General features: G+C 44.1%; 1 protein-coding gene across 1 annotated transcript; it reads right to left on the bottom strand.

The window, feature by feature from the left end:
* Positions 1 to 5,035: 5,035 nt before the first annotated feature.
* On the bottom strand, positions 5,036 to 7,219 carry LOC105707336 (E3 ubiquitin-protein ligase TRAF7-like). The gene is given in 2 exon segments (XM_064361287.1): positions 5,036 to 6,536; positions 6,539 to 7,219. Coding segments are annotated over 2 exon segments (2,007 nt in total). The 5' UTR covers positions 7,140 to 7,219; the 3' UTR covers positions 5,036 to 5,130.
* Between the last annotated feature and the right edge of the window lie 19,826 nt (positions 7,220 to 27,045).

Raw genomic sequence — 27,045 nt, 5'->3', positions numbered from 1 at the left:
TCTAGACCTGATTATTGTCAATAGCAGTGTTTCCTCCAAAATATTAATTGTGAGATTCTTAACCTTTGACCACAACTTCTCGGTTTTCCAGACCACTTTCACTAGTTCGACCATTGCAAACAATTTTTCTCCATGGAACCCATCAAGCCATTGACCATTATTTATCTATTATCTTGTTCATGTATACACTTTCCTGGCTAAACGTTCTGGTGCCACACAGCAATCATGCCTTTGAAAATAATCTCAATGGTCTTGCCTCTTTCTTCCTGTGGTATACTTGCCTATGAAATCCCCAGCACTGGTTAAACAATGTGCTTAATCTGTGACAAGAACCCTTGAGATAAACATGATAGAAGCAAGCACACAGTCATGACATTCAGTCACATTTCAACTTCGTGTTCACCAACGTCAAGTGGAGTCCTCAGCACGGCCTAGATAGGCTGCCTGGAATTCTTTATCTGTCTTCTCTCTCTCTCAGACAACTTATCCTTCTTACTCCCCAAATCTGCAAAACTCCCTGGTGTGGTTTGAATGTAGCCCCTCCAAAACTCAGGTATTGCCAGTGTGGTAGTATTAAGAGAAAGGGCCTTTAAGAGATTAGACCATGAGGGCACCTCCCTTATAATGGGCTTAGGTGCCCTTATGAAAGGGCTTCAGTGAGGGACTTTGTCTTCTCTTGAGCCTTGCCACCTTCTACCATGTGAGAATGCAGCAAGAAGACCCACACAAGATGCCAGCACCTTGACTGTGGACTTCTCAGCCTCCAGAACTGTGAGAAAATAGCTTTCTGTTCTTTCTAAACTATTCAGTCTTAGGTATTTTGTTATAGAGCACAAACTAGGTGAGAACACTCCCCTTCCTTCTCTCTCTAAGCTTCCTTACTTTATCTCTAAAAAATAAAGTAAAATCACATCTACTTTTGGGCACAGAAACATGTTGCAATATATCCTATCAAATTAATTAATAAATATAGACCCTCTCAGATAGTCCAATGTTCTTTCTACTCTCCTAGCTACTTCTCCATTTACCAAATCTGGATTATAAAAACAAAACAGAAAAAGTTGTTCTTTCTTTAACCCAATTGAATGAGACTTGTTTGTTAAATTAGCATCCCATAACAACTGCTCTTAAGTTCACAAACAGTCCAGTTCCCACATTATGAATTCCAAAGTTTATTGTTCAGTCATCACCGGATGATCTCTTAGCAACATTTGGCTCATCTGGTCACTCTCTCCTTTATAAAATGCTAGTGTGAGGTCTTCATCCTCATGGATTTGCCGCATTTCTGAAAAAGCCTCCCCAGTCTTCTGTGCTAATTTCTCCTGTGGTTCCATTTCTATGAAGTTTCAGAACAAGTGGAGTTCATTGATGGTGACAAAGGTCTGAACTGTAGTTGCCTCCCTTAGCGGTAGTTGCTCAGGGAGCCCCAGAGATGTTAGGGACATCTTATATGTGGACTTAAGATATGTGCATAGGTAAAATTCCATTGAAATACTATCCAAAATACCGTCCACACTTCTTCCAGAGCCTGCAAAGCCCCACATCCAGCCTCTGCCTTCCTATTTGACCTCATTTACCATCAATTTCTGGCACATTTACCTTGCTGGGGCTCTGGTGACTAATTGCTGTTGTGTGAACATTGCAAACCTGCTCCTTCATCAAAGCCTTTATCCTCGCTGTTTTCTGCACCCAAACTGTTCTTCTCCCAGACACTTGGTTTACAGCTTTGTGTCATCTACAGCTGTTCAAATGTCACATCCAAAGCTTCCCCTAAGTGCTTTGTCCAAAATTTGCACAACCTTCGCTCACTATCCTCTTACTCTATTTCCCTCACCTTGTAACATTTATCACTATTAGAAATTATAATAAATATTTACTTATTTATCATTTATCAGCTGACTTTCAAATATGTGAGAATATAAACTCCATGAAAACAATCTGATTTGTTGACACCAGAATGCACTGTGCCTAGTTTACAGTAGACACTCAATAAATATTTGTAGAGAAAAATAAATGCACAAGTATATGAAGCTCAATTTTGATATCAGTTATTTCTAAATACTCTATAATTTTTTTTTTTTTTTTTTTTTTTTTTTTTTTGAGACGGAGTTTCGCTCTTGTTACCCAGGCTGGAGTGTAATGGCGCGATCTCGGCTTATCGCAACCTCCGCCTCCTGGGTTCAGGCAATTCTCCTGCCTCAGCCTCCTGAGTAGCTGGGATTATAGGCACGCGCCACCATGCCCAGCTAATTTTTTTGTATTAGTAGAGACGGGGTTTCACAATGTTGACCAGGATGGTCTCGATCTCTTGACCTCGTGATCCACCCGCCTCGGCCTCCCAAAGTGCTGGGATTACAGGCTTGAGCCACCGCGCCCGGCCAATACTCTATAATTTCTATTGCAATTTCCTTTTTATTTCCTGATTTCCTTAAACACTTATTATCTAAATATAGATGTTTTAAAAGGCTATTTTTGTATTGTTAATTTCTGATTTAATTGCATTATAACCTACAAGATATCAATTATTTGAAATTTAGTGAAATTTCCTTTGTAAACTAGTACACGGCTACTTTTGGCAAATATTTCATGTTGAAAAGATAAGCGTTCTCCATGAGATAATGGCAGGTTTCTACATGTTTATATATTCTCTATGAATACATATCAGATTTATTATTTGTCTTGATATAGTTTACCTCTTAATAAAGTATGGTGTATTTGATCTGTCAGCTTATGATTTATTTGAACTAATCTCTCCTTTGACGACTATAGATTTATTAAATTCTCTTTGCAGTTCTGTTTTTCTTTTTGTATTTGGAAATTTTGTGTGATGCATATCAGTTCTTCTTTGCATATTTTGATGAATTTATTTTTGTTTGCTTTTGTGGACTGTCCCTTTTCAATAATTTGGGGCTTTAATTTTATATTGTCTAATATAAATACACGCACAACAGCTTTATTTCTATAAGAATTTGCTGACATTTTGTTTTCTTAAATATTCAATTATCTGTGCCACTATATCCAGTCTAACAGTAACTGTCCCGTCTTAAAGTAGATTAATCTTAGCTTTATTGGTATCACTGATAATATTTTTATATTTTTAAAATTTTTTCTTTCTTTTTTTTTTTGAGATGGAGTTTCGCTCTTGTTACCCAGGCTGGAGTGCAATGGCGCATTCTCAGCTCACCGCAACCTCCGCCTCCTGGGTTCAAGCAATTCTCCTGTCTCAGTCTCAGAAGCAGCTGGGATTACAGGTATGTGCCACCATGCCTGACTAATTTTTTATATTTTTAGTAGAGACACGGTTTCACCATGTTGGCCAGGATGGTCTCGATCTCTTGACCTCATGATCCATGCGTCTCGGCATCCCAAAGTGCTGGTATTACAGGCATGAGCCACCGCACCCAGCCAAAATTTTTCACTTGTGTTTTGCTTTTCTTCATTTTCTTTCTTGCCTTCCATTGGATATATAAAGCCTTCTTTATTCTGTTTTTATTTTTCATTCTGGTTTGGAAGTTATCAAATATACTTCTTGCATATGTGTGATTATCTTTAAAATTTTAACTTGCACATCAAACTTCACATGGTCATTTCTCACTCATATTAGTGAGGCAAAAACCAAATGTACTTCATGAAAATGCTGACTATGAACCTAGTTCCATTATTTTTCTGAACATTGACACATTATACTAGTTTTCTATTTACTTTTATAACAGATTATTACAAACTCAGTAGCTTAAATAATATGAATTTATTGTCTTACAGTCTGGAAGCAATATAAAATGAGTTTCAGTGGGTTAAATCCAAGCTGTTGACAGGACTGTTTCCTTCTAGAGGCCCTGGAAGAAAATGTTTCCTTGACTTTTCCAGCTTCTAGAAGCCACCCACATTCCCTGGCTCATGGCTTCTTCCTTCATTTCCTGCCTTACTGTCTTCTTTTGCGTTTAGATACATTTTTTCTTGTAGTGAAACATTTAAATTTATTGCTCATTTCCTTTTGTGTATATTCTGTAACCAGTTTTTTGGTTATCATGTGACTATGTTTACCATCCTAAAGTTATAATACTCTAATTTGAGCTTATGCTATCATAAGTTAAATAATGTACAAAAATATGTCCTTTTAACAGCTTTGTCTACACTCTGTTCAGCTGATATCACAAAATTATATTTATGTACATTGCTGCCCAAAAACTTAAACTAATAGTTTTTATGCATTACTTTCTAAAATTATATAGCAAACAATGTGAAGTTACAAATCAAGGTGACCATAGTCTAGCTTTTAGGCCAATAATTATTTTTTTAATGTGTTAGTCTTCTAAATCATGTAGAAAGCAAAAAGTGGAGCTAAATAACTAGCTTTTGTAATTGTCCATGCACTTACCTTTACTGAGAATTTTATAGATTCTTTAGGCTTCATTCACTTTTCTTGAATTTTCCCTTTCTATCCCTCAGATTCAATAATTTGCGTTGTTCTGTCTTTATGCTCATAAATTCTTTCCCTACCTGCTCAAATCTGCCCTCTAGTAAATTTTTTGAGTTACTACACTTCTCAGCTCCAAAATTTCTTTTTGGCTTCTTTCTAGGTTTTCAATGTCTTTATTAATATTTTCATTGTGTTCATACATTGTTTTCTTGACAATTTTATGCCCTACTTTAGTTATTTGAGTGTCTCTAATACAAATGTTTTGAATTTTAAAGTCTTTCTTGTAGCTCTGCCATCGGGTCTTTTTCAGGGACAATTTCTGTTGGCTCTTTTTTTTTTTTTTTTCACAGTCTGTGGAGTGTTTATTTCAACCAGGAAGTAATCATATCTACACACAGTCTAAAAATAGTAGAAAAGGTGAGTAAAAAGGCCCTCGCTCCATCTAGGGTGGGGATGGAGGGTGGGGATGGAGGGTGGGCCCGGGCAAGTGTCGTACCTGGCACCCAGGGAGATGGACTGGGCTCTGTCCTGGCAGCAGCGAGGACAGTGCCAAGTAGAGGGAGGATCGTCGAGCATGGGGCAGGTAGGGCACCATATGGCTGCCAGAGCCTGTCCATCTGTGCCCATGGGGCACCCCATGTGGCCAGCCTGGCTCAGAAAGGTCCAGGGCCGGCCGCTCCAATGGAAGCCATGGCCTGGCCTGGATCCTGTTAGCAAGTCCAACCCTTCACAGTGCTATCCACAGCCCCTGAGAAGAGCCGGCCCCGGGACACGGCCAGCACAGTGATGCTGCCCTGGTGACGCAGCAGGGTCTGTGTGCAGATCATGTTGTCCATGCTCCAGACCCTGAGGGACCAGTCGTAGGATGCACTGAAGACTTTGGTCTGGTCTGGCGTCGAGATGACCGCTAGGGCATACACCGTGCCCACATGGCCCGTGAGGGTCCGCACCTGCTCCTTGGACTCAATGTCCCACACGTGGATGAGGTTCTCATAGGTGCCACAGACAATGTGGTGATTTGTCACAGCAATGGAATAGACGCTGCTGCCAGATGTCTGCAGGACGTGGATGCAGTCGAGGGTTCAGATGTCCCAGATCTTGATTGTCTGGTAGGAGCCGCTGTACAGGTAGCTCTGGGCAGCCACCAGGGCCTGCACCCAGTGGTTGAGGCCTGTGAGCTCCTTCTTCAGCTTCAGCTCAGTGCCCACAATGTCCCAGACCTTGATGGCCTTCAGGGAGCCACTGAAGAGCATGTTGTGCGAGGAGACCAGCGTGCACACCAGGTTGTCGTGGGCGTGGATGGTGTTCACCTTCTGTAGGTTCTGGATGTCCCACACAATGATGCTGCAGTCTGCAGAACCGCTGTAGAATTTGCACCCCTGGATGCAGAGAGCCAGCACGATGCCATCATGGCCTTCCAGTGTCTTCTGGCACTTGTAGGTGGTACACGTGTCCCACACCTTGATGGTCTTGTCAGAGGAGCCACTGAAGAGCAGGTCACCCATGGAGTAGATGCAGAGACACCACACAGGGCCCTGGTGGCCCACAAAGGTCCCTTTGCACTTGAAGATCTGCTGAGGGTCATAGGAGCCTAGGATGCCCATGTTCAGCCTCGCATTGATGTGGGACAGCTCGTCGTTCAACATGGACGCATCCCGCCGGAACTCCATGAGGTCCTCACTGAGCTTGCTCTGGTTTTCGTCCAGGACATCAAACTTGAGCTCCAGGCTCTTCTCCAGCTGGTCAGTCTCTGAGAGCTTGCCCAGCATGGAGTGCAGGAAGGCGATCTCTTGGTCCTTCTGAGCCAGCGCCACGTGCATCTCGTGGAAGCGGTCGTCCGTCTGCTGCAGAAACTCCTTCAGGCCCTCGAAGCGGCAAGTCTCCAGGTGAGTCTCGTAAGTGTCCTGGTTTCCAATGAACGTGCACCCGTACTTGGAGTGGGGACACTTGATGTGCTCACACTCCTTGAGGTGGGCCTCCAGGTTCATCTTGAGCAGTGGGGGGCAGCTGGGGTTGTTGGGGCACCGCACGGGCCTGTAATCACAACTGCCCTTGTGGTCCTTCTGGGCGCTGAGCTTGATGGCGAAGGGGCACCCTCTGGGGTCCACTTCAAAGATGGGGGCTTCCCACTGCCCGCTGCCTGGCAGCCGTGCCGGCAGTGGATGAAGAGCTCTCCGATCTGCTCGGCCACCACGATGTTGTTCACCACCACGGTCAGCTTGACATTGTCCACGGGACACTTCTCTGACTCCAAGGCACATCTTCTACAGAACGTGTGCCCACACGTGGTGATCACGGGGTCTTTGAAGACGCTGCAGCAGAGCTGACAGCACAGCTTCACCGAGGGCTGCTCTGCAAACACGAGTGGCTCTGGCTCCTCCTCCTCCTCGGGCAGTGAGAATGTGGAGCGCAGGGACATGCTGGACTCCGAGTGCCGGGAGCGGACGGAGATGGCAGAGTCAGAGCGGCGGGGAGTGCCGATGGGGGGCATGCTGTCCTCCTCGTCTCGTGGCAAGTAGGCAAGGGTGCTGGAGGAGGAAGGTGTCCTGCAGTGCTGCTTGTAGGTGCTGGTCCCGTCGGCTTTTGTGATGGTGGTGACGGCCGAAAAGGTGGGTCCGAAGGTCGTTTCCATTCTGGTCCCGGCGGTGATGTCTTGGGTGGGGAGGTTGGTGGAGCCCCCGGAGAAGCGGTTGTAGCGGGCACTCTTGCCCGAGCTCATGCTCTAAAGAAGCATCTAGGGTCCTTGGGCAGCATCTCCCGCCCGCGGCCGCCTGGGAGCCGCAGCGCCACCAGCCGGCTTCATGATGCCCCCTCGGCCGCCGGCCGGGAAAGGGACAAGCGAGCCGGAAGCCGGCTCTTTTTTTTTTTTTAATCTTTGAGTGGACCATATTGTCCTGCTTCTTTGTATGCCTTGAGATTTTTTTTGTCAAAATTACATATTTGAATCTAATAATGTGTTAACTCTGAAAATCATATTTTCATCCTTGGTGTAGCTTGTATCTTTGCCAAGGGTTATCCTGACGTATAAACTTAACATCTTCTTGGGACTTTTCTGGGTCTCCATTTTCCTCTGGACATTTGTGGTGATTCCCTAATTTCCCCCATATTTCAGCATTTTAGATGTGAAAGTAAACATATAGCTGCTCCTCATTTTTAAAAGAGTGGATTTACAGTATATATATATGTTGCAAGTTGTATATTTAAATTACTTAGAACTGGTAGGTGCATCACTCACATAGAGAGAACACCAAGCAGGCTTTGTGTGGGCAATGAGGTCGTTTCACTTCCCACTTGGGTGCAAGCAGGCCAAGTCCAAAAAAGGAGTTAGGCAAGGGAAATAGGAAAGGGGACTGGTTACATAGGTCAGGGCAAATGGTCAGTTAAAGGTGGTCATCTATTTTGGAGAAAGGAAAGAGGTCACGGGATGCATGGTCACAAGGGAAGGGGTTATCTATTACAAACAGGCATGATCATAAGGGTGGGGGGTATCAGTTGCAAGCAGAGGAGAGGGCACAGTAAATTCCATAGTTAACAGGGGTGGGAGTCTTGAGAAACCTAACGTCTGGGGGGAAGCTTCGAAAGGCTGAGCAGGAACAATGGTCGAAGTCTGCAGGGGGAGAGCAATCAGTTGAGGCAGGAACTAGTTTTTGTGGCCATCCGGTTACTTCAGACTTTCTGGCTCCTGAAGACCATTAGGAGATATACCTGCAGGTTACCAAGGCTATGATGGCCAGGCTTGGATTTGGAGGCCTGACAAAAGCTACATCTTCTTTGGTAATAGTTTTTAAAAATAATTTTGTGGCACATTAGAAAAAATATTTTGAAGCAAAATTGCTTTTCAGTTTGTATTCTCTAAACACCAGAATTTTATTTTGAAGGATTAAACACTTACAAGAATATTCATATTTGACCTATAAAATAAGAAACTTAGATGGAATAATTTGAATTCAGAAATTGCTTTATACACTAAATTTGAAGTATCAATGCCATTTTATTCTTAAAGATTTTCCTTGAAACATTATATTCATTATATTGGGTACTGAAAAGAGTTCAGACCCTTTATGAAAGGATGATTTTAGTGATGCAACTCGTGTATGAGGTAGATTGGGAAGCATTGATTCCTCTACCCATTAACTAAGAAGATTTTGTGAAACAATTTATAGCAGGGCTACAGTAAGTTCCGGGAGTGTGGTCAGGCATGCCTCCCTCCTCACTGGGCCCACAAGAAGCTTTCAGGGTTCTGGGAGAAAGATGCCCAGGGTGCAGAGGCTGTCACAAGGGAAGAAGGGCCAGGGTTGGAAATCCAACACAGGGGGCCTGGCCTCACAGGGGAGTCGGAGAAGGTTTTCTGAGGAAGCTGCGTCCAAACCGAGATCCTTCCCATTTCATGTGCTCCAGCCCAAGGCCTGCAGGAGCCCCATGAGCAAGGCCAACCTAGAGGAGCCGGGGGAATTCCCTTGGCAGTGAGGGAAGGGCATGGCCTGAGGAGCTGAGGGCAGTCTCAAAAGGACGACATCAGAGGAACTCTCACCATTTCTATTATCAATGCTTACAGTTTTGTATCAGCATGGGGGTTGTGACTGGGTGATCTGAGGAAGGGTCAGAGGGTCAGGGGTTTGCTCTAAGTTGGATGCTGTCTGATGGAGGAGGCTTGTCTCTAAGTTGGACACTGTCTGATGGAAGAGGCTTGTTGCTAAGTTGGATGCTGTCTGATGGAGGAGGCTTGTCCATTGTTCGATGTGTCAAGGAATCTTACCTGGAAGAAGGCAGAGGACCACCAGGAGAAAGACGTTGCTGGTAATGAGTTAGATGCTGCTCAATTAACCAAGTGAGTGAAGTGCTTGGTATTTTAGGGGGTGATAAAGTGACCTTGATATATTTTCTTTTGGAGGTCTCTGTTAGAGTCACTGTGGGGTGGGGGGATCTCTGTGGGGATCTCTGTGTCAGTTTTGAAGGGTCTCTGTGTGAGTCTCTGTCAGGGGTTTCTCTACGGGGGATCCCTCTGGGAGGTTTTCATGGGAGGTCTCAGTCATATTCTCTGTTAGGGCCTCAGGGGGTCACCGTGGGGAATCTGAAGTCTGTGAATATGGGAGTCCCTTTAGTGGGGTCTCTGTGGGAATCTTCCAGTGTGGGGCTCTACATGGAGTCTCTGGGGGTTCCTCTGCTGCAGGTCTCAGGACCCTGTGTCCCATAGATGTTGAGCCCACACTGGAGCTGCCCAGGTCACCATCCCAGATAGGACTTGGCTCCAGCAGTAGCCTGGGCACCCAAAGGGACACCAGAGCCTGTTCCCAGCAGGTGTCCTGCATGGGTCCCACCTGGCCTAGGGACAGGCCTGTCCCCTTGTCCCTCAGCCTCCATAACCCCTGCAGATATAAAGCTCTCCCTGACAGAAGGCCCCTGGGCACAGCCCTCTGGGGAAGTGGCTCCTGCCTGCCCAGCCCTTGCTCCTGCTTGCCCTGGGGATGCCCAGGAGGGACCAGCACCAGGACAGAGGGGGTGCAGAACCCTGCCCTGTGGGGACTGTCCCTGCCAACCATGTGACCAGATCCTTTGAGGCCCTATGTGTCCCCTGCCAGTACCTGGGCCTGGAGCCATAGATGTGCTGTGTGACCCAGGCCAGCCCTTGCCTTCGGGGTCCCCCTCCCTGGGACTGGCCCTGGCCACTTTTGATTGTAGTGGTCACCAGACTGCGAGGACCCTGGTTACAGCAGTGGGCAGCTTGAGGATCCTGCACTTGCGAACTTATGTTCATCTTCCCTGATTCTTCTCCCACCTCCCAACCTGGGCCTAAGGTTCCCTTCAGTGGTTCCTGACCACAGAGTCCCACCAGAGGGGCAGGCAGCAGCCCTGGGCGCCCCTGACACGCCAACCCCACACTCATTAAATGTGTTTAATATTTTCATCCACCTTTTTTAGTTCTCAAAGGAAGTACTAGTCTGTACCACCTATTCTGCCAGGCACAAGTTTTCAACTCATAGAGATAGCTGTTTCTATTGAAGAAGTGTCAAGACCAAAAATATATTTTCTAAATTACCAAAATTACTGACTTGTAAATGAAAATGCTTAGATTTGAAGCATTACTTTATTCCAATCTTTTGTTGCTAAAAGTCTTAAGGCATTCACTCATTTGTTAAAACCTTTACAAACTTTGATACATAAGAGAAAATTACCTCTGGTGGTTTCAAATTTTCTTTTGGTAGCTGCCAACTTTTAGCAAGTGGAAGAGATTGACTAAAAGCTTCTCCGATGTCTTTTTTAATACTATGATTTTTCCTTTATATAATTAATAGAAAATGGGGTTAATGAAGACTGGTATAGAGTACCAAGTTTTGAAAAATTAACTTAGCAGGATTACTGAGCTAGTGATTCTCAACCTTTATTCTCAAGCACATATTTAGAAAATAGATTGTTACACTCCCAAGAAAAAGAAAAAAGCTATAAAAGAGCTACTTGACCTTTGGTCAACACAGGATTAATCTCTAGAAGAAAGAAAGACTTTCTTGCATCTCAAGGGGCACTTGTGAATTGATTGAGGAATAAATTATGGAAAACTATGAGTGAATTGGGAGAGCTAAATGTTAAGTAGAAATCAAAGGTTAGTATAGATTGGAGGCATGTGGAATATAGACTTTACTTGGGAAAACACTGTACATTAGCCATATCTCCTCTTTTTTCTTCTTCTTCTTTTTTTTTTTTGAGATAGAGTCTTGATCTGTCACCCAAGCTGGAGTGCACTGGCGCAGTCTTGGCTCACTGCAAGCTCCACCTCCCTGGGTTCAAGCAATTCTCATGCCTCAGCCTCCCAAGTAGCTGGGATTACAGTCATTGACCACTACGCCCAGTGAATTTTTGTATATTTAGGGAAGAAGGGATTTCACTATGTTGGCCAGGCTGGTCTTGAACTCCTGGCTTAAGCGATCCACCTACCTGGTCCTCCCAAAGTGCTAGGATTACAGGCGTGAACCACCATGCCAAGCCAACCATTTCTTTTTATGCCAGCACTCTATTATAGTTCATCTGTATTTACAGCAAACTATTTTAAGACAGTTTTACAGTTTAAATGTTTTAATAAAAATGCATTTTGTTCTATTTTATTAATTTTAATGTTTTTTTAGATTTAGTGACAGGGTCTCACTCTGTCACCCAGGGTGGAGTGCAGTGGTATGATCATAGCTCATTGTAGACTTCAATTCCTAGGCTCAAGCAACCCTCCTGCCTTACCCTTCCAAGTAGCTCAGACCAGAAGCGTGTGCCACTACACCTGGCTTTTTTTTTTTCTTTTTCTTTTTTTGGAGAGATGAGGCCTTGCTTTGTTGCCCAGGCTGGTCTCAAACTCCTGGCTTCAAGCAGTCCTCCCACCTTGGCCTCCCAAAGTGCTAGGATTACAGATGTGAGCCACTGAACCCAGTCAAAAATGCATTTTAAATTAATTTTTTAAAAATGAATCGTACTGCAAATTCAGAAAATATAAGAAAACATATACTCAAACATTTAATTATGCATCAGATAATTCATAGGGGAGAGTAATTTTCTGTTTGTACTGAATGTGGGTAGGGTTTTCTTTAAAAGTCATACTTCATTATATATCAGAAAATTTATGCTGGAGAGAAACTTGATGAATATGATGACTAGGGAATCTTCCACTGAAAAGTTAATGACCTGAACATAGTAAATTCACACATGAGAAAAAACAATAATTCAAATCCCATTATACATTAAGAACAATTCGGAGAACAAAGCCTATAAGAACAGTAACTGAAGACACTTCACCTGGAATTTATCAGGACGTTTCCACCAGGAGACAACAGAAGAGCAAATGTGAGAGTCGCTTCACACAGAAATCAGTTCTCAGTATTCTTCAGCATTTACACATGCGTAAAAGTGTATTTATTGAAAGTGAAAAAGTCTTTTCACAGAACTCAGAACCAATTTTAAGTTACTCATACTACAGTGAAGCCCTGTGACTACTGTACATTATATATTGTATATGGAAAAATCTTTGTCCATGAGTCACACCTTACTGTATACCAGACAAAGAATTGAGAAGAATACGTCTTCTGAGAATACATCATTTTATTAAATGCCATAAAATTCAAGTAGAAAAGAAAACCTATTTGATACATTGGAAAAAGTCTTCCTATAGAAGCAGATTTCATAATAAATATAATTCATTTTGTTCACTGATTTAACTTCAAGCCCATGTCTCAAACCAGCGGAGAAAAACAGACCATCCAACACTTGCCTGTCCTTTTATTAAAATAAATATTTACATACACACACACATGCATACATATATAACTTGGCATAAGTGTAACTTTATTTCTTTACTTTAGAGACAGGATTTCAATCTGTTGCCCAGGCACCCAGGTGGGAGTCCAGTAGCACAATCCTGGCTCACTGCAGCCTCGACCCCTCGGGCTCAAGTGATCCTCCTGCCTTAGCCTATTGAGTAGCTGGGACTACGGGCACACACCACAATACCTACTAATTTTTTTAGTTTTTGTAGAGATGGGGTGTTGCTATGTTTCCCAGGTTGGTCTCAAACTCCTGGCCTCAAGCAGTTCTTGTGCCTCAGCCTCCCAAAGTGCTGAGATTACAGGCATGAGTTACCACCCCTGGCCTAACTGTAACGTTTATATTTTATGTCTTCTCGATTTTTGTACTTCCATTCAAAGCAACTCCAGCCACTCCAACAGTCTGTCAACAGGTAATCAAAGCTAATCCACTTTACATTTTTCTATATATTCACAATCACAGACAGTCACATTAATATGTCATCTGTAACATATATTAGTTTGTGTTTTCATTGTCATACATAAGAAGGATTATATACTCATTTTTGCACCTTTTACACTTAATGATTTTTAACTAGCTGAAGAGAGTCCATGGTGTGGATATACTACAATTTTTTGAGCATATTGCGACTGGTCATTCACATTTTTGTCATAAAGAGAAATGATCTTTTATAACTATCCTTGAGAAATTATTGGACAAGTACAATCATGACCTATCGGAGCTTACTTTTTTCTGTAGCATATGCTTCTTGGAGTGGGATTGATCAAATGGTATGTGTTATTTTAACAGATGTTGCCAGATTCCTTTGTCCTAAGACTAGCTTTTTATATTTTCAATATTAGTGTATAAATGTACATCTTTCCCCCTACTAAAAGTCGCTGTTACTCTCCCCCCGCCAACCCCGAGACTCAGTCTCTATTGCCCAGGCTGGAGTGCAGAGGCACCATGTTGGCTCACTGCAACCTCTGCCTCCTGGGTTCAAGCAATTCTCCTGCCTCAACCTCCCGAGTGGCTGGGATTACAGGTTTCCACCACCACACCCGGCTAATTTTTGTATTTTTAGTAGAGATGGGGATTCACCATATTGGTCAGACTGGTCTCAAACTCCGGACATCAAATGATCTACCAGCCTCAGCCTCCCAAAGTGCTGGGATTACAGGCATGAGCCACCATGCCCGGCCACTGTTACTCTTTAACCTTGAGAAGTTTTACAAGTTCCAAGTGACAACTAATTATAATTTCTATATTAATATGCCTCTAAATGTGTCTTGGCCATTTGAATTTGCTATTGTGTAAATTGCTTTTATAAACTATTTATATATTTTTCTTTTTTGATTGTTTGGATTATTAATTTATGACAGCTTTTTATGTTAAAGGGAGTAAAACCTTTTTTAAAAAACATCTACTCCTTGTCTCGACTTTGTGTATGATATTATTCCATTCACATAATTTTATATTCTACATGTTTAAACGTGTCTCTGTTCTTTTATGGTTTCTGAATTTTTAATCTTAAGACTTAAGCTTCACATATAATATTTTAAGTGTTCTTCTGTGTAGTTTGTATATCTTTTGGGAAAACGATTCATTGCTCTTCTTGCAAATGGATAGCCACAGTGGCAGATACTGTTGCTTTTCTGAACCAGCATGCAGTCCCCAAACTCCTCTATCACTGCTTGCTTTACCTTTTTTTAAATTTAACTTTTATTTTAAGTTCAGTGGTACATATGCAGGTTTGTTACACAGATGTCATGGGAGTTTGTTGCACAGATTATTTCATCACCCAGAACCCATTAGTTGTTTTTCCTGATCCTCTCCTTCTTCCCACTCTTCACCCTCCAATAGGCCCCAGTGTGTTTATGTCCATGTGTTCTCATCATTTAGGTCCCACTTATAAGTGAGAACATGTGGTGTTTGGTTATAAGTGAGAATATGTGATGTTTGGTTTTCTGTTCCTATATTAGTTTGCTAAGGATAATGGCCTTCAACTCCATCCATATCCCTGCAAAGGACATGGTCTCATTTCTTTTATGGCTGCATAGTATTCCATGATGTATATGTACCACATTTTCTTTATCCAGTCTACTATTGATGAGCATTTAGGCTGATTCCATGTCTTTGCTATTGTGAGTAGTGCTGCAACATCATCATCTTCTGAAACTGGTAGTGGCCAAATGACCTGCTTCAGCCCAAGAGAAGCAAAACACTGGTAGATGTATCAGGAATACCTTTATTTCCTAAGAAAAGAGACAGACTTAGCTGTTACCATCAATTCCATCCCTTTTCCTGCCTTATATATTATGCCTCCAGCAGTGGTGATCTTCTTTCAACCATTGGGGAAAGGCCAAAAGATTCACTGACAGTGGTCCTGATGTTACTGAGTCAAAAGTAGCAGCAACTTAACTACAGACTTTAGCTATGCGGTAAAAATAAACACATTTTGGCATAAACCATTCTATTTTATTGTTCTTTTGTTGTGCCCAAAACCATATGTAAATTTACCCAGGCAATGAAATTTATAAAATAATCTATCCTTTTCCTATTAAAATGAATATGAAAATATTTTAAAACCTTAGTAAACTAAATACCTCACATAAACCCAAATAAGGCAAAGAGATAAGAGATAGCAAAATTATACAAGATTTGTAATGAGTAAAAGGAGACATGGGTACTGAATCAATTCATAGGATCAGAAGAGAATACTACCTACGGTAAATGGATGATTTCCTAGTAAGATACAATTGATCAAAATTAATGAAAAAACTGAAAAAAAATCAATAATCATAAGTTATAAATATCATTTACAGAGCTATCATTTAAAATCTACTAGAACTATAGGAAAATATTTTTTTAGGTAGTATGCACAAATAATGAACAATAAAAGACAGAAATCATAATTTGGAAGTTTCAAAATTAAAAACTCTTGTCCTTTGAAAGCACTTAAGAAAGTAAGAAGACTCAGAATGGGAAGAAATAGTTACAACAGATTTCTGACAAAAGATTTGTTTCTGAAAATGTAAAGAAATTTATAACCCAGTTGTAAAAGGACAACTCAATAAAAATGACGATAGACTTCAACAGAGATATTCATAAAATAAGCTATGAAATGGTCAATAGGGACAAGAAAGGATTTCAACATAAGCCACCAGGGAAATACAAATCAAAACCACAATGAGACACTTCTACACAGTCATTAAAATTACTAAAATTAAAATGATTGACAGGACCAAGTGTCGACAGATGTTGAGCAACTGGAACTCATGTGTGGCAGGTAGGGATGTAAAATGACACAAAGACTTTGGAAAATACTTCAGCAAATTCTTAAAAAGTTAAACACATAGCTACCATGCAACCCAGCCATTCCACTCCAGTATTTAACCCAAGTGAAATGAAAACTTATGTCCAAACAAAGATGTGTACATGAATGTTGACAACACCTTTATTCACAATAGCCTGAAACTGGAAAAAACCTACATGTTTGTCATCAAGTGAATAGATATAATGTGGTATATCCATAATTAGAAAACTATTCAGCAATAAAAAGGAATAGACTAATGATACACGTAACAATGTGAATTCAGTCATTTTGAGTAAAAGATTCTAGAAATGCAAACTAATAGTGAAGTAACAAAATTTGGATTAGCAGCTGCCTGAGGATAGGGCCAGAGACAGGGATGGGCAGCAAAGGGGCATAAGGACTCTTTCAGAGTTGATAAAAATGTCCTGTATTTTTATTGTTTTGGTGGTTTCATGGGTGCACACACTGTCAAAATGAACACTAAATAGGTACAATTATTGTATGTAAATACTATCTTGCCAAAGTTGATTTTTTAAAATACAGAAGATGGATAGATCCATATCTGAGTATAGTTCATGTTTAAAGATCAGATCATTTTATTAATTGAAATCATTTCAAATTATAGAGAAATATATACCACTATTTTATTTCTTGTAATTGCTTCATCACAACTTTAAAATATGTCATCACTTTCAGACCATCATAGTAAGTACAGGGAAAAAAAAAAAAGAAATTATTGACTCAGGTCATTTATAACCACAGACGCAAAAATTCTAAATAACATTGTGGTGAATAGAATATGGAAGTATATTTGAAAATTAGTAATGATTTTAATTCTAAAATTCCAAACATTATCAAATTGAAAAAATTTACTACTATAAATTAAAAGAGAAGGTAATATATTTATATAAGTAATTACTGAAAGGTACTTTATTAATTCAGCATTCTTAAAAAGGCATGGTAGAGAACTACTTAAATATAATTATTTAACTAAGTGCAACAGCAAATTTTTTTGAATTTGTTTTCTTAATTGATGAATGATATTTGTACATATTTATGGGGCACATGTGATATTTTGTTACATACATAGAATCTGTAATGATAAAGTCAGGGTATTCAGGGAGTCCATCACCTTGAGTATTTATCATTTATATGTATTGAGATCATATTAATACATATTCTCTTCTAGCAATTTTGAAATATAGAATACATTGTTAAATAGTCACTCTACTCTGCCATTGAACATTAGAATGTATTCCTTCTATCTAACTGTATGTTTGCACTCATTAAACAACTTCACTTCATACCTCCCCCAACTCACATGCCCTTCCCAGCCTGTAGTATCTATAATTCACTCTCTAACTCCATGAGATTTTTTTTTAGCTCCTACATATGAGTGAGAATATGTGATATTTTTCTTTCTGTATCTGGCTTATTTTGCTTAACATAATGACCTCTAGTTCCATCCATGTTGCTGCAAATGGCATGATTTCATTCTTTCTTATGGCCAAATAGTATTTAATTGTGAACATATACATTTTCTTTATCCATTTGTCCATTGATGGACACTTAGATTGATTCCCTATCTTTGCTACTGTGAACAGTGCTACAATAAACATGAGGATGCAGGTATTCTTTTGATATGCTGGTTTCTTTTCCTTTGAATAAAACCTCATTAGTGAAACTGTAGGATCAAATGGTAATTCAATTTTTAGTTCGCTTTAGAAATCATACCATTTTCCATAGTGGCTGTATTAATTTACACTCCCACCAACAATGTAAAGAGTTCCTTTCTCTCCACATCCTTGCTGCATCTGCTATTTTTCGTGTTTTTAATAACAGCCATTCTGATTGGGGTAAGATGATACCTTCTTGTGGTTTTGATTTGTATTTCCCTGATGATTAGTGGTGTTGAGCATTTTTAAATATACCTGCTGGCCATTTGCATGTCTTCTTTTGAGAATTATCTATCCATGTCCATTGCCCACTTGTTTTTTTCTTTTTTGACATGGAGTCTTGCTCTGTTGCCCAGGCTGGAGTGAAGTGGTATGATCTTGGTGCAACCTCCACCTCCCAGGTTCAAGCAATTCTCCTGGCTCAGCCTCCCAAGTAGCTGGAATTACAGGTGCTTGCCACCACGCCCAGCTAATTTTTGCATTTTTAGTAGAGACAAGGTTTCGTCATGATGTCCAGGCTGGTCTCAAACTCCTGACCTCAGGTGATCCACTTGCCTCAGCCTCCTGAAATTACAGGCATGAGCCACCACACCCGGCCCACTGCCCACTTTTTAATGAGATTATTTGGGAGCGGGGGTTGTTTGCTTATTCTTTTACTGTTGACCTGTTTCCATTCATTGTATATTCTGGATATTAGTCTCTTGTCAGATAAATAATTTGCAAATATTTTCTCCAATTCAACTGGTTGTCTCTTTACTCTGTTGATTGGTTCCTTTGCTGTGCAGAAGTTTTTAGTTTCATATAATCACATTTGTCTATTTTTGTTTTGTTGCCTGTACTTTGAGGTCTTTTTTGCCATTAAGTATTTGCCTCTCTTTGGATGACTGCTCTATGTAATACTGGGAACACACTGACCAGTCACATGACAGTCAGGCAATTAGGAGACACAGAAGACTCCCCCACCCCTACTGTGATACTTCTTCCTGCAGAATGCATCTCCTCTTCCCCTCACCATCCTCCCAGAGGCGCTCTGCCAGGACAACTGGGAACAAGCAGCCCTGGGCTCTCCGGTGCACAGCCAAGGGTGGACGTTGCCTGTGGGAACCTTCAGCTCCCGTGCAGTGATAATCAATCCTGGTTCCAACAAGGGGCAGGTTTCCACCCCACACCATCAGGGCCACACTCCTCCCATGAGAAAAGCGATTACAAGGGATAAAAAAATATAGTTAAGTAGAAGGAATAAGTCTAGTATTTGAAAATAGAGTAGAAAAGTTATAGTTAACAATAATGTATATTTCTGGAGTTTTGTTATGTTTTGTTTTGAGATGGAATTTCTGCTCTTTTCACCCAGGCTGGAATGCAGTGGTGCAATTTCGGTTCACTGCAACCTCTGTCTCCCAGGTTTAAGAGATTCTCCTGCCTCAGCTTCCTGAGTAGCTGGGATTATAGATGCCTGCCACTGTGCCCAGCTAATTTTTACAATTTTAGTAAATATGGGGTTTCACTATGTTGACTAGGCTGGTCTTGAACACCTAACCTCAGGTGACCCATCCGCCTCGGCCTCCCAAAGTGCTGGGATTACAGGCGTAAGCCACCGCACCTGGCCTATATGTTTCAAAATAACTAGAATTGGAATGTTCCAAACACAAAGAAAAAATAAATGTTTGAGGAGATTGATATCCCAATGACCCTGATTCAATCATTATATATTATATACATGTGATATATCAAAATATCACATATGCCCCAAAATATGTACAACTATGAAATATCAATAAAAAAGAAAAGAGATCTGTTACACAGCAGGGTGACTACAGTCGATAATAATAAGGTATCGAACATCAACAGACAAATGGATAAAGCCGATATGGTACAGATACACAGCGGAGGACTACAAAGCCATGAAAAAGAGTAAGATCCTGTCATGTGCAACCGCATGGATGCAATTGGAAATCATTATGTTAAGTAAAATAAGCCAGACATAGAAAGACCAAGTTCACTCATTTGTGGGAGCTGAAATTAAAATTCCCAAAGGCACCTTTCACACTTCCAAATGCCCTCTTCTAACTGCCTCATTCACAGCAGCATTATTCTCCACAGCCAAAATGTGGGAGCCACCCAGTGTCTCTCCACCGATGAGTGGGAAAACAAAATGCAGTGTAAACCTACCATGGAGTGTCCTTCAGCCTTGGACAGGAAGGAACTTCTGACACAGGCCACCACATAGATGAAACAACATTCTGCAGAGTAAAACCAACCAGACCCAAACATCGCCTGACTCCAATTCTACGAGTAGTCAAATGCCCAGAGACGGAAAGTCGAATCATGGTTGCCAGGGGCTGGGAGAAGAAGATGCAGAGAGTTTAATAGGCACCGAGTTTCAGTTGAGGAGGATGAAGACCTTCTGGAAATGGGCAGTGGTGCTGGCTATACAGCAGTGAAAATATACATAACACCACAGAACTGTACACTTTAAAATGGTTAGAAAGAATGGTAAATTTTACATTATGTGTATTTTACCATGATTTTTTTTAAATGACCACAAAAATTACCCCTTCCAAATAGTAGCACTCCATCAGGAAAGGAGCCTCAAGGCCTAGGGGCTGGCATCGTCCCACCCACCTTGGCAAGGGACTCTGCACCCTAGAGGAAGACAGATGTCCGGTAGCAGTGGTCCCAGGACTGGCACACACCATTGGGGAGCTTCATGCCCAGGCCCAAGAGGGACAAGGCCTGGTGCCATGGAGCCTCCTCAGCTCTGCCAGGCTCCATTTTCCCAGAGATAGCAAGGCTGGCCTGGACACAGTCTGGGGGAGCCCTCCATGCCATAGCACTCATATACCTGCCCCTTCCCCATCAAAGTTCTTACAGTTTGATCCCACCCCTGCCCCTTCCCCATCAAAGTTCTTACAGCTGCCATGGGCTCTGCCTCAACAGAACACAAGATCCAGCCCATAAGCCCATCTTGCCATCTGGCATCCTGCTCCAACACTGAGTCAAGGCAGAGTCTTGGCAAAGTGAAGCAGAAGACAGGCTCGGGGGATGGAAGAAGTAGACCCTGTTGCTGAGCCCATGCTTTGCACACGCTTCTCCTTGGTGGCAACTCTGGACTGTCAATCTGTACACATATCCCTGTCCCAGCGCTTCTCCAAGGGCCCCATGGATGGCATTCAGGGTACTCAGGAGCTTGGATAGAAGAAAATGCATCTTTATTTTCACTAAGATTTAGCATTTCCTCCAACTCTGAATGTAAGCAACACACGTCAGCAGTTCTAAGGGGTACTTAGGGCTCATCAGGCTATGTAAGGGTCCATGGTAACTCAAAAGTTTAAAGACTGCAATGCCTTAGAGGAGATGTCCTCTGCCTTTTGGCACTGGGTACTGGTTTTGTGGAACACATTTTTTCCACAGACTGAGGTGAGTGGTGGTTTCAGGATGATTCAAGTGCATTACATTGACTGTGCAATTTACTTCTATTATTATTATATTATCATTATAAAACTATGATTACATTGTAATATATAATGAAATACTATACAATTCACCATAATGTAGACTCAGTGGGAGCTCTGGGCTTGATTTCCTATAACTGGATGGTCCCATCTGGGGATGATGGGAGACAGTGGCAGATCAGCAGGCATTAGATTCTCATGAGCACACAGCCTGGACCCCTCACACGCACAGTTCACAATAGGGTTTGCACTCCCATGAGAATCTAATGCCGCTGCTGATCCGACAGAAGGCAGAGCTCAGGGGTAATGTGAGCAATGAGGACTGGCTGTAAATACAGATGAAGCTTCACTCCCCTGCCTGCCTCTCACCTCCTGCTATGCAGCCCATTCCTGTGGCCCCAGGGGTTGGGGACCCCTGCTCCAGAGCATTTGCAGGGAAACAGGAGGCTGGGAAAGGAATGATCCTCCTAAAACAGTCAGTAAGGAGGTCAGCAGTGTGCACACTCAGGTCAGTAGGATAGCAGACCCCAGGGAGGATGGGTCACCAGTAGGTGCTCCAGGGAGGCAAGGCCCACTCCTGCAGATGCTCCCCCAACGCAGGCTGTGGGGTCCAGGAGAGGAGGATATATAAGTGGTGGGAATGGGAACAGGCATGATCTTTCATCTGTGTTACCCCATTAATAGCAAGGGCAACTTTGCTCTATGCCAGAGACAGGAGCAGGGGTTACCTGGTAGCAATGGGAACCTCCCTCCAAGACCCTTGAGGCTGGCCCAGGTGGCAGGAGGGAAAGTTGGAAGGCTATGAGACTGGTGGGCAGGGAAGAGGCCTCCTCTGTGGCCAGTGCTGTCAGGGAAACATCTTCACCTGGGCAATGCAAGATAATCACCACAAGACCTCCAGCTGCTCTCACCCCAGGCAGGGTCCCTGCACACACTGTATCTTTAGAGGTCCCTTCTGGACCCTGGTTTGCTGCTTCACAGTGTCATCAGAGCCAGGGGAGGACAGGAGAAGTGGTCACACCATTGCTGGGAGATGCATCCTGCCACGCCCAGCCCATGTCTCTGATGCCCAGGTTCCAGCATGCACTCCAGCCTGAGGGAATATATATATATATATATATATATATATATTCAGAGAGAGAGAGAGAGAGAGAATCTCACTCCGATCACAGTTCAGTGCTGCCTTGACCTTCTAGGCTAGAGTGATCCTCCCACCTTAGCCTCTTGAGCAGCTGGGACTACTACAACTGTGGGCCACCTTGCCTGGCTAATTTTTAATTTTTTTGTTTTTTGGGACAAGATCTTCCTATGTTGCTCAGGCTGGTCTTGAACTCCTGGGCTCAAGTGGTCCTGCCTTGGCCTTCCAAAGTGCAGAGATTATAGGCGTGAGCCACTGCACTCAGCCTGTCATGTATATTTTATCACAATAAAAAAAAAAGTGAGAGTACCATTCTTCCAGTGTTGATTAGCCAATCCTAATCCTTTGTGTTTGAGTTTTCTCTTCATTTTCTTTATTTAAATTTTCAATTTTTATTGTTTTGAGATGGAGTCTTGCTCTGTAGCCCAGGCTGGGATTCAGTGGCATGAGCTCAGCTCACTGCAACCTCTGCCTCATGGGTCCCAGTTCAAGTGATTCTCCTGCCTCAGCCTCCCAAGTAGCTGGATTTACAGGCACACACCACCATGCCCAGCTAATTTCTGTATTTTTTTTTTTTTTTTTTTTTGAGACGGAGTTTCGCTCTCGTTACCCAGGCTGGAGTGCAATGGCGCGATCTCGGCTCACCGCAACCTCCGCCTCCTGGGTTCAGGCAATTCTCCTGCCTCAGCCTCCTGAGTAGCTGGGATTACAGGCACACGCCACCATGCCCAGCTAATTTTTTGTATTTTTAGTAGAGACGGGGTTTCACCATGTTGACCAGGATGGTCTCGATCTCTTGACCTCGTGATCCACCCGCCTCGGCCTCCCAAAGTGCTGGGATTATAGGCGTGAGCCACCGCGCCCGGCCGCTTATCCTTTCTTGAAAGTCCTACTGCGCGAAAATGAAGCCCTTCTCTGGCTGCCTGCCCTCCGGGAGAAGCTGCGCCCCCTCAGGCTCCAGGGCTCCGGGCGCCTGCCGCCGCCCATTCCCGGCGTGCAACCGAAAGTCTCGAGCTCGGGCCCCGCCTTAGCCGCCCCCTCCCTCGCCCCGCCCAGCTTCACCGCGCCTGCGCCCCGCTCCACCGCGCCTGCGCCCCGCTCCACCGCGCCTGCGCCCCGCTCCACCGCGCCTGCGCCCCGCTCCACCGCGCCTGCGCCCCGCTCCACCGCGCCTGCGCCCCGCTCCACCGCACCTGCGTAGTGGGCCGTCCGTGCCCGGCGCCTGGGGGCCGGTTGCAGTCGGTCGGGCGCAGTGCACGGGTTTGCTGGCTGCTGGGGAGCCGGCGGCGTCCGCGGAGAGGGAGCGGGGCGGGGGAGACGCCTTCTGGCTCGGGCTGGGGCCAGCGGGAGGGCGAACGAGCGACGGCGGAAACCGCGGGCCTGTGGACGGCGGCTTCAGCGGCCAGCAGGTAAGGTCCGCGCGGGGGCGAGCGTGGGTCGTGCAAGCCCGTGAGGGGGTGCGGGTTGCGGGCGGTCCAGGGGTGCGGCGGCCTGGCCGGGGGCTCAGGTGAGCGCGGCCCGCGCGGGGCCCGGCGGAGCATTGTCCTTCGGGCGGCGCCCGCGCCGGGCCGCGGCGGGGACCCGGGCGGGGCGGGCCTGGGCCTCGGGGCGGGCTCGCGCTCCTTTTTCGCCGGCCCGTACTCCTCCGTCCCCGCATATCCGCCGCCCCCCGCCAACATGGCCGCCACCCTCCTGTCCCCACTTCCCTGGCCGCTGCCGGCCCCTTAGCGCGCGCTTTGTTTGAAGCAGAGCAAGAGGGCTGCGGGCGGGGGGCGGTGGCGCTGCGCAGTCGGGCGCGGGGAGGGGGAGCGTTGCATAATCCCGGGGCGGGGTGAGGGGCGGGTTGGGTCACCCCGGGGACGCGGGCCTGCCCTCGGGCCACCCTTCCTAGGCCCGGGGGATGGCCGTGGTCCTTGCAAGCTGTAGGTTGCCGGAACACCCACCGGCCAGTCCTCGCGCCGACGCAGCCGCGTTCCTGATGCGCGCGGCGAAACTTGAGTGCTCTAGAGAGAGCCAAGCACTTTTCTTCTCCTTAGTGAGTGACCTTGGATGCGTTTGTCTAGGAATGAATGTGTTGAAATTTGCAATGCGGGACTGCGCAGCCCCTCCGGTTTGGCTTTCTCCAACATCTTACTGCATTGATTGTGCGTTCTCGATTTTACAGAGGTTTCTTTTGAGTAATGACTTCAGTAATGTCAACCGATATGCATTTCAGAGTTTCTTTATGCAATTGTTTTTACATTTCTCTTTTTATTTATAATTTTTGAATTAGATTTTGTGTTTTTGGAGAGATTTTCCGTATGTAGTGGAAGTGTTTTTAGTCTTGGTAAATATGGATTATTTGTTTATTTTATCACGTTCATGAGAAAGCAATACCAGGAACATTTAAATGTTTTAAAGGCTTTCACTCTCCAGTGACTTGTGCGAAAGACGACATACATACTAAAATGGGAATACCTGTCTTTTTTACTTTTTTTTTTTTTAAATTGCATTTTAGGTTTTGGGGTATGTGTGAAAAACATGCAAGATTGTTGCATAGGTGCATACGTGGCAGTGTGATTTGCTGCCTTCCTCCCCTTCACCCATATCTGGCATTTCTCCCTATGCTATTCCTCCCCAACTCCCCACCCCCCCGCTGTCCCCCCCACTCCCCCACCCCCGTGTATAGTGTTCCCCCTCCCTGTGTCCATGTGTTCTCCTTGTTCAGCACCCGCCTATGAGTGAGAACATGTGGTGTTTGATTTTGTGTTCTTGTGTCAGTTTGCTGAGAATGATGGTTTCCATTTGCTTGGTAAATCTTCCTCCATCCCTTTATTTTGAGCCTTTGTGTATCCTTGCATGCGAGATGGGTTTCCTGGATACAGCACACTGATGGGTTTTGGCTTTTTATCCAATTTGCCAGTCTGTGTCTTTTGATTGGGGCATTTAGTCCATTTACATTTAGGGTTAATATTGTTATGTGTGAATTTGATCCTGTCATTTTGATGCTAGGTGGTTGTTTTGCCCTTTGGTTGATGCAGATTCTTCATTGTGTTGATGCTCTTTACCTTTTCGTGTGTTTTTGGAGTGGCTGGTACTGGTTGTTCTTTTCTATGTGTAGTGCCTCCTTCAGGAGCTCTTGTAGAGCTGGTCTGGTGGTGACGAACTCCCTGAGTACTTGCTTGTTCCCAAAGGATTTTATTTTTCCTTCACTTATGAAGCTTAGTTTGGCTGGATATGAAATTCTGGGTTGAAAGTTCTTTTCCTTAAGGATGTTGAATATCGGCCCCCACTCTCTTCTGGCCTGTAGGGTTTCTGCTGAGAGATCTGCAGTGAGTCTGATGGGCTTCCCTTTGTGGGTAACCCGACCTTTCTCTCTGGCTGCCCTTAGTATTTTCTCCTTCATTTCAACCCTGGTGAATCTGATGATTATGTGTCTTGGGGTTGCTCTTCTAGAGGAATATCTTTGTGGTGTTCTCTGTATTTCCTGGACTTGAATATTGGCCTGCCTTGCTAGGTTGGGGAAGTTTTCCTGGATAATATCCTGAAGAGTATTTTCCAGCTTGGATGCATTCTCTTCGTCACATTCAGGTACACCTATCAAACGTAGATTAGGTCTTTTCACGTAGTCCCATATTTCTTGTTAACTTTGTTCATTCCTTTTTACCCTGTTTTCTCTAATCTTGCCTTCTCGTTTTATTTCATTGAGTTGATCTTCAACCTCTGATATCCTTTCTTCTGCTTGGTCAATTCGGCTGTTGAAACTTGTGCATGCTTCACGAAGTTCTCGTGTTGTGTTTTTCAGCTCCATCAATTCGCTCATATTCCTCTCTAAGTTGTCCATTCTTGTTAGCATTTCGTCAAGTCTTTTTTCAAGGTTCTTAGTTTCTTTGCATTGGGTTAGAACATGTTCTTTTAGCTCATGGAAGTTTCTTATTATCCACTTTCTGAAAGCTGGTTCTGTCATTTCATCACACTCATTCTCCATCCAGTCTTGTTCCCTTGCTGGTGAGGAGTTGTGATCCCTTGTAGGAGGAGAAGTGTTCTGGTTTTGGGTGTTTTCATCCTTTTTGCGCTGGTTTCTTCCCATCTTTGTGGATTTATCCACCTGTTGACTTTGTAGTTGTTGTCTTTCTGATTTTGGTAATTTTAAGTATGCAGCGGCAGAACTCATAAACCCCCTATCCTTCCCCCAAGGTGTTCTGTCCCAGGGAGTTAGGGCTTTATGATTTTCCCCTGCGTGGTTGCTGTTTTCCCTGCCCACAAGGTGGCAGCCTAGTCACACTCAGCCTGCAGAGGCTTCGCTAAGCTGCTGTGGGCTCCGCCCAGCTTCCGTGTGAACTTCCCTGCAGTCCTGTTTATATGGGTGTAGTTAGAACTGCTGCTATGTTGGCCCACCCCTGTAGTGACGGAGTCTCTGTAGTGGCGGGTTGCCTTGGTAGATTGCCCTGGGAACTGCAGGGTGCCTATGGAGAACGCCCCTCCTCCACAGAGCTGGACCATCCTGGGTTCAGTTGTGTTTGCAGTGGTGCTTTTTTTGCTCGGGAATCTCCTGGCTTCACTCCCTGTTTCAGGTCCCCTTGCCAGCTAAGAGGGGGCACCGTCTCATCTGCTCTGCCTCTGGAGCCGCTGCATTGGCTAAAGCCGCAGCTCTGAGATTCGTGGCGCTGGCCTGGCTCCCCGTTTCAGCTCCCCTTGCTGGCTTATAGGGGACTCAGACTCTCTCACTCTGTACAGTGAGCCGTTGCCTCAGGGCGCAGGCCCAGCGACTGCACCATTCAAACCAG

The sequence above is a fragment of the Aotus nancymaae genome, unplaced genomic scaffold (genome assembly GCF_030222135.1).
Source record: "Aotus nancymaae isolate 86718 unplaced genomic scaffold, 86718_ANA_hifiasm-v0.15.2.pri h1tg000041l, whole genome shotgun sequence".
In the NCBI taxonomy this organism is placed as follows: Eukaryota; Metazoa; Chordata; class Mammalia; order Primates; family Aotidae; genus Aotus; species Aotus nancymaae.
This window is presented reverse-complemented; position numbering and strand designations above follow the sequence as displayed.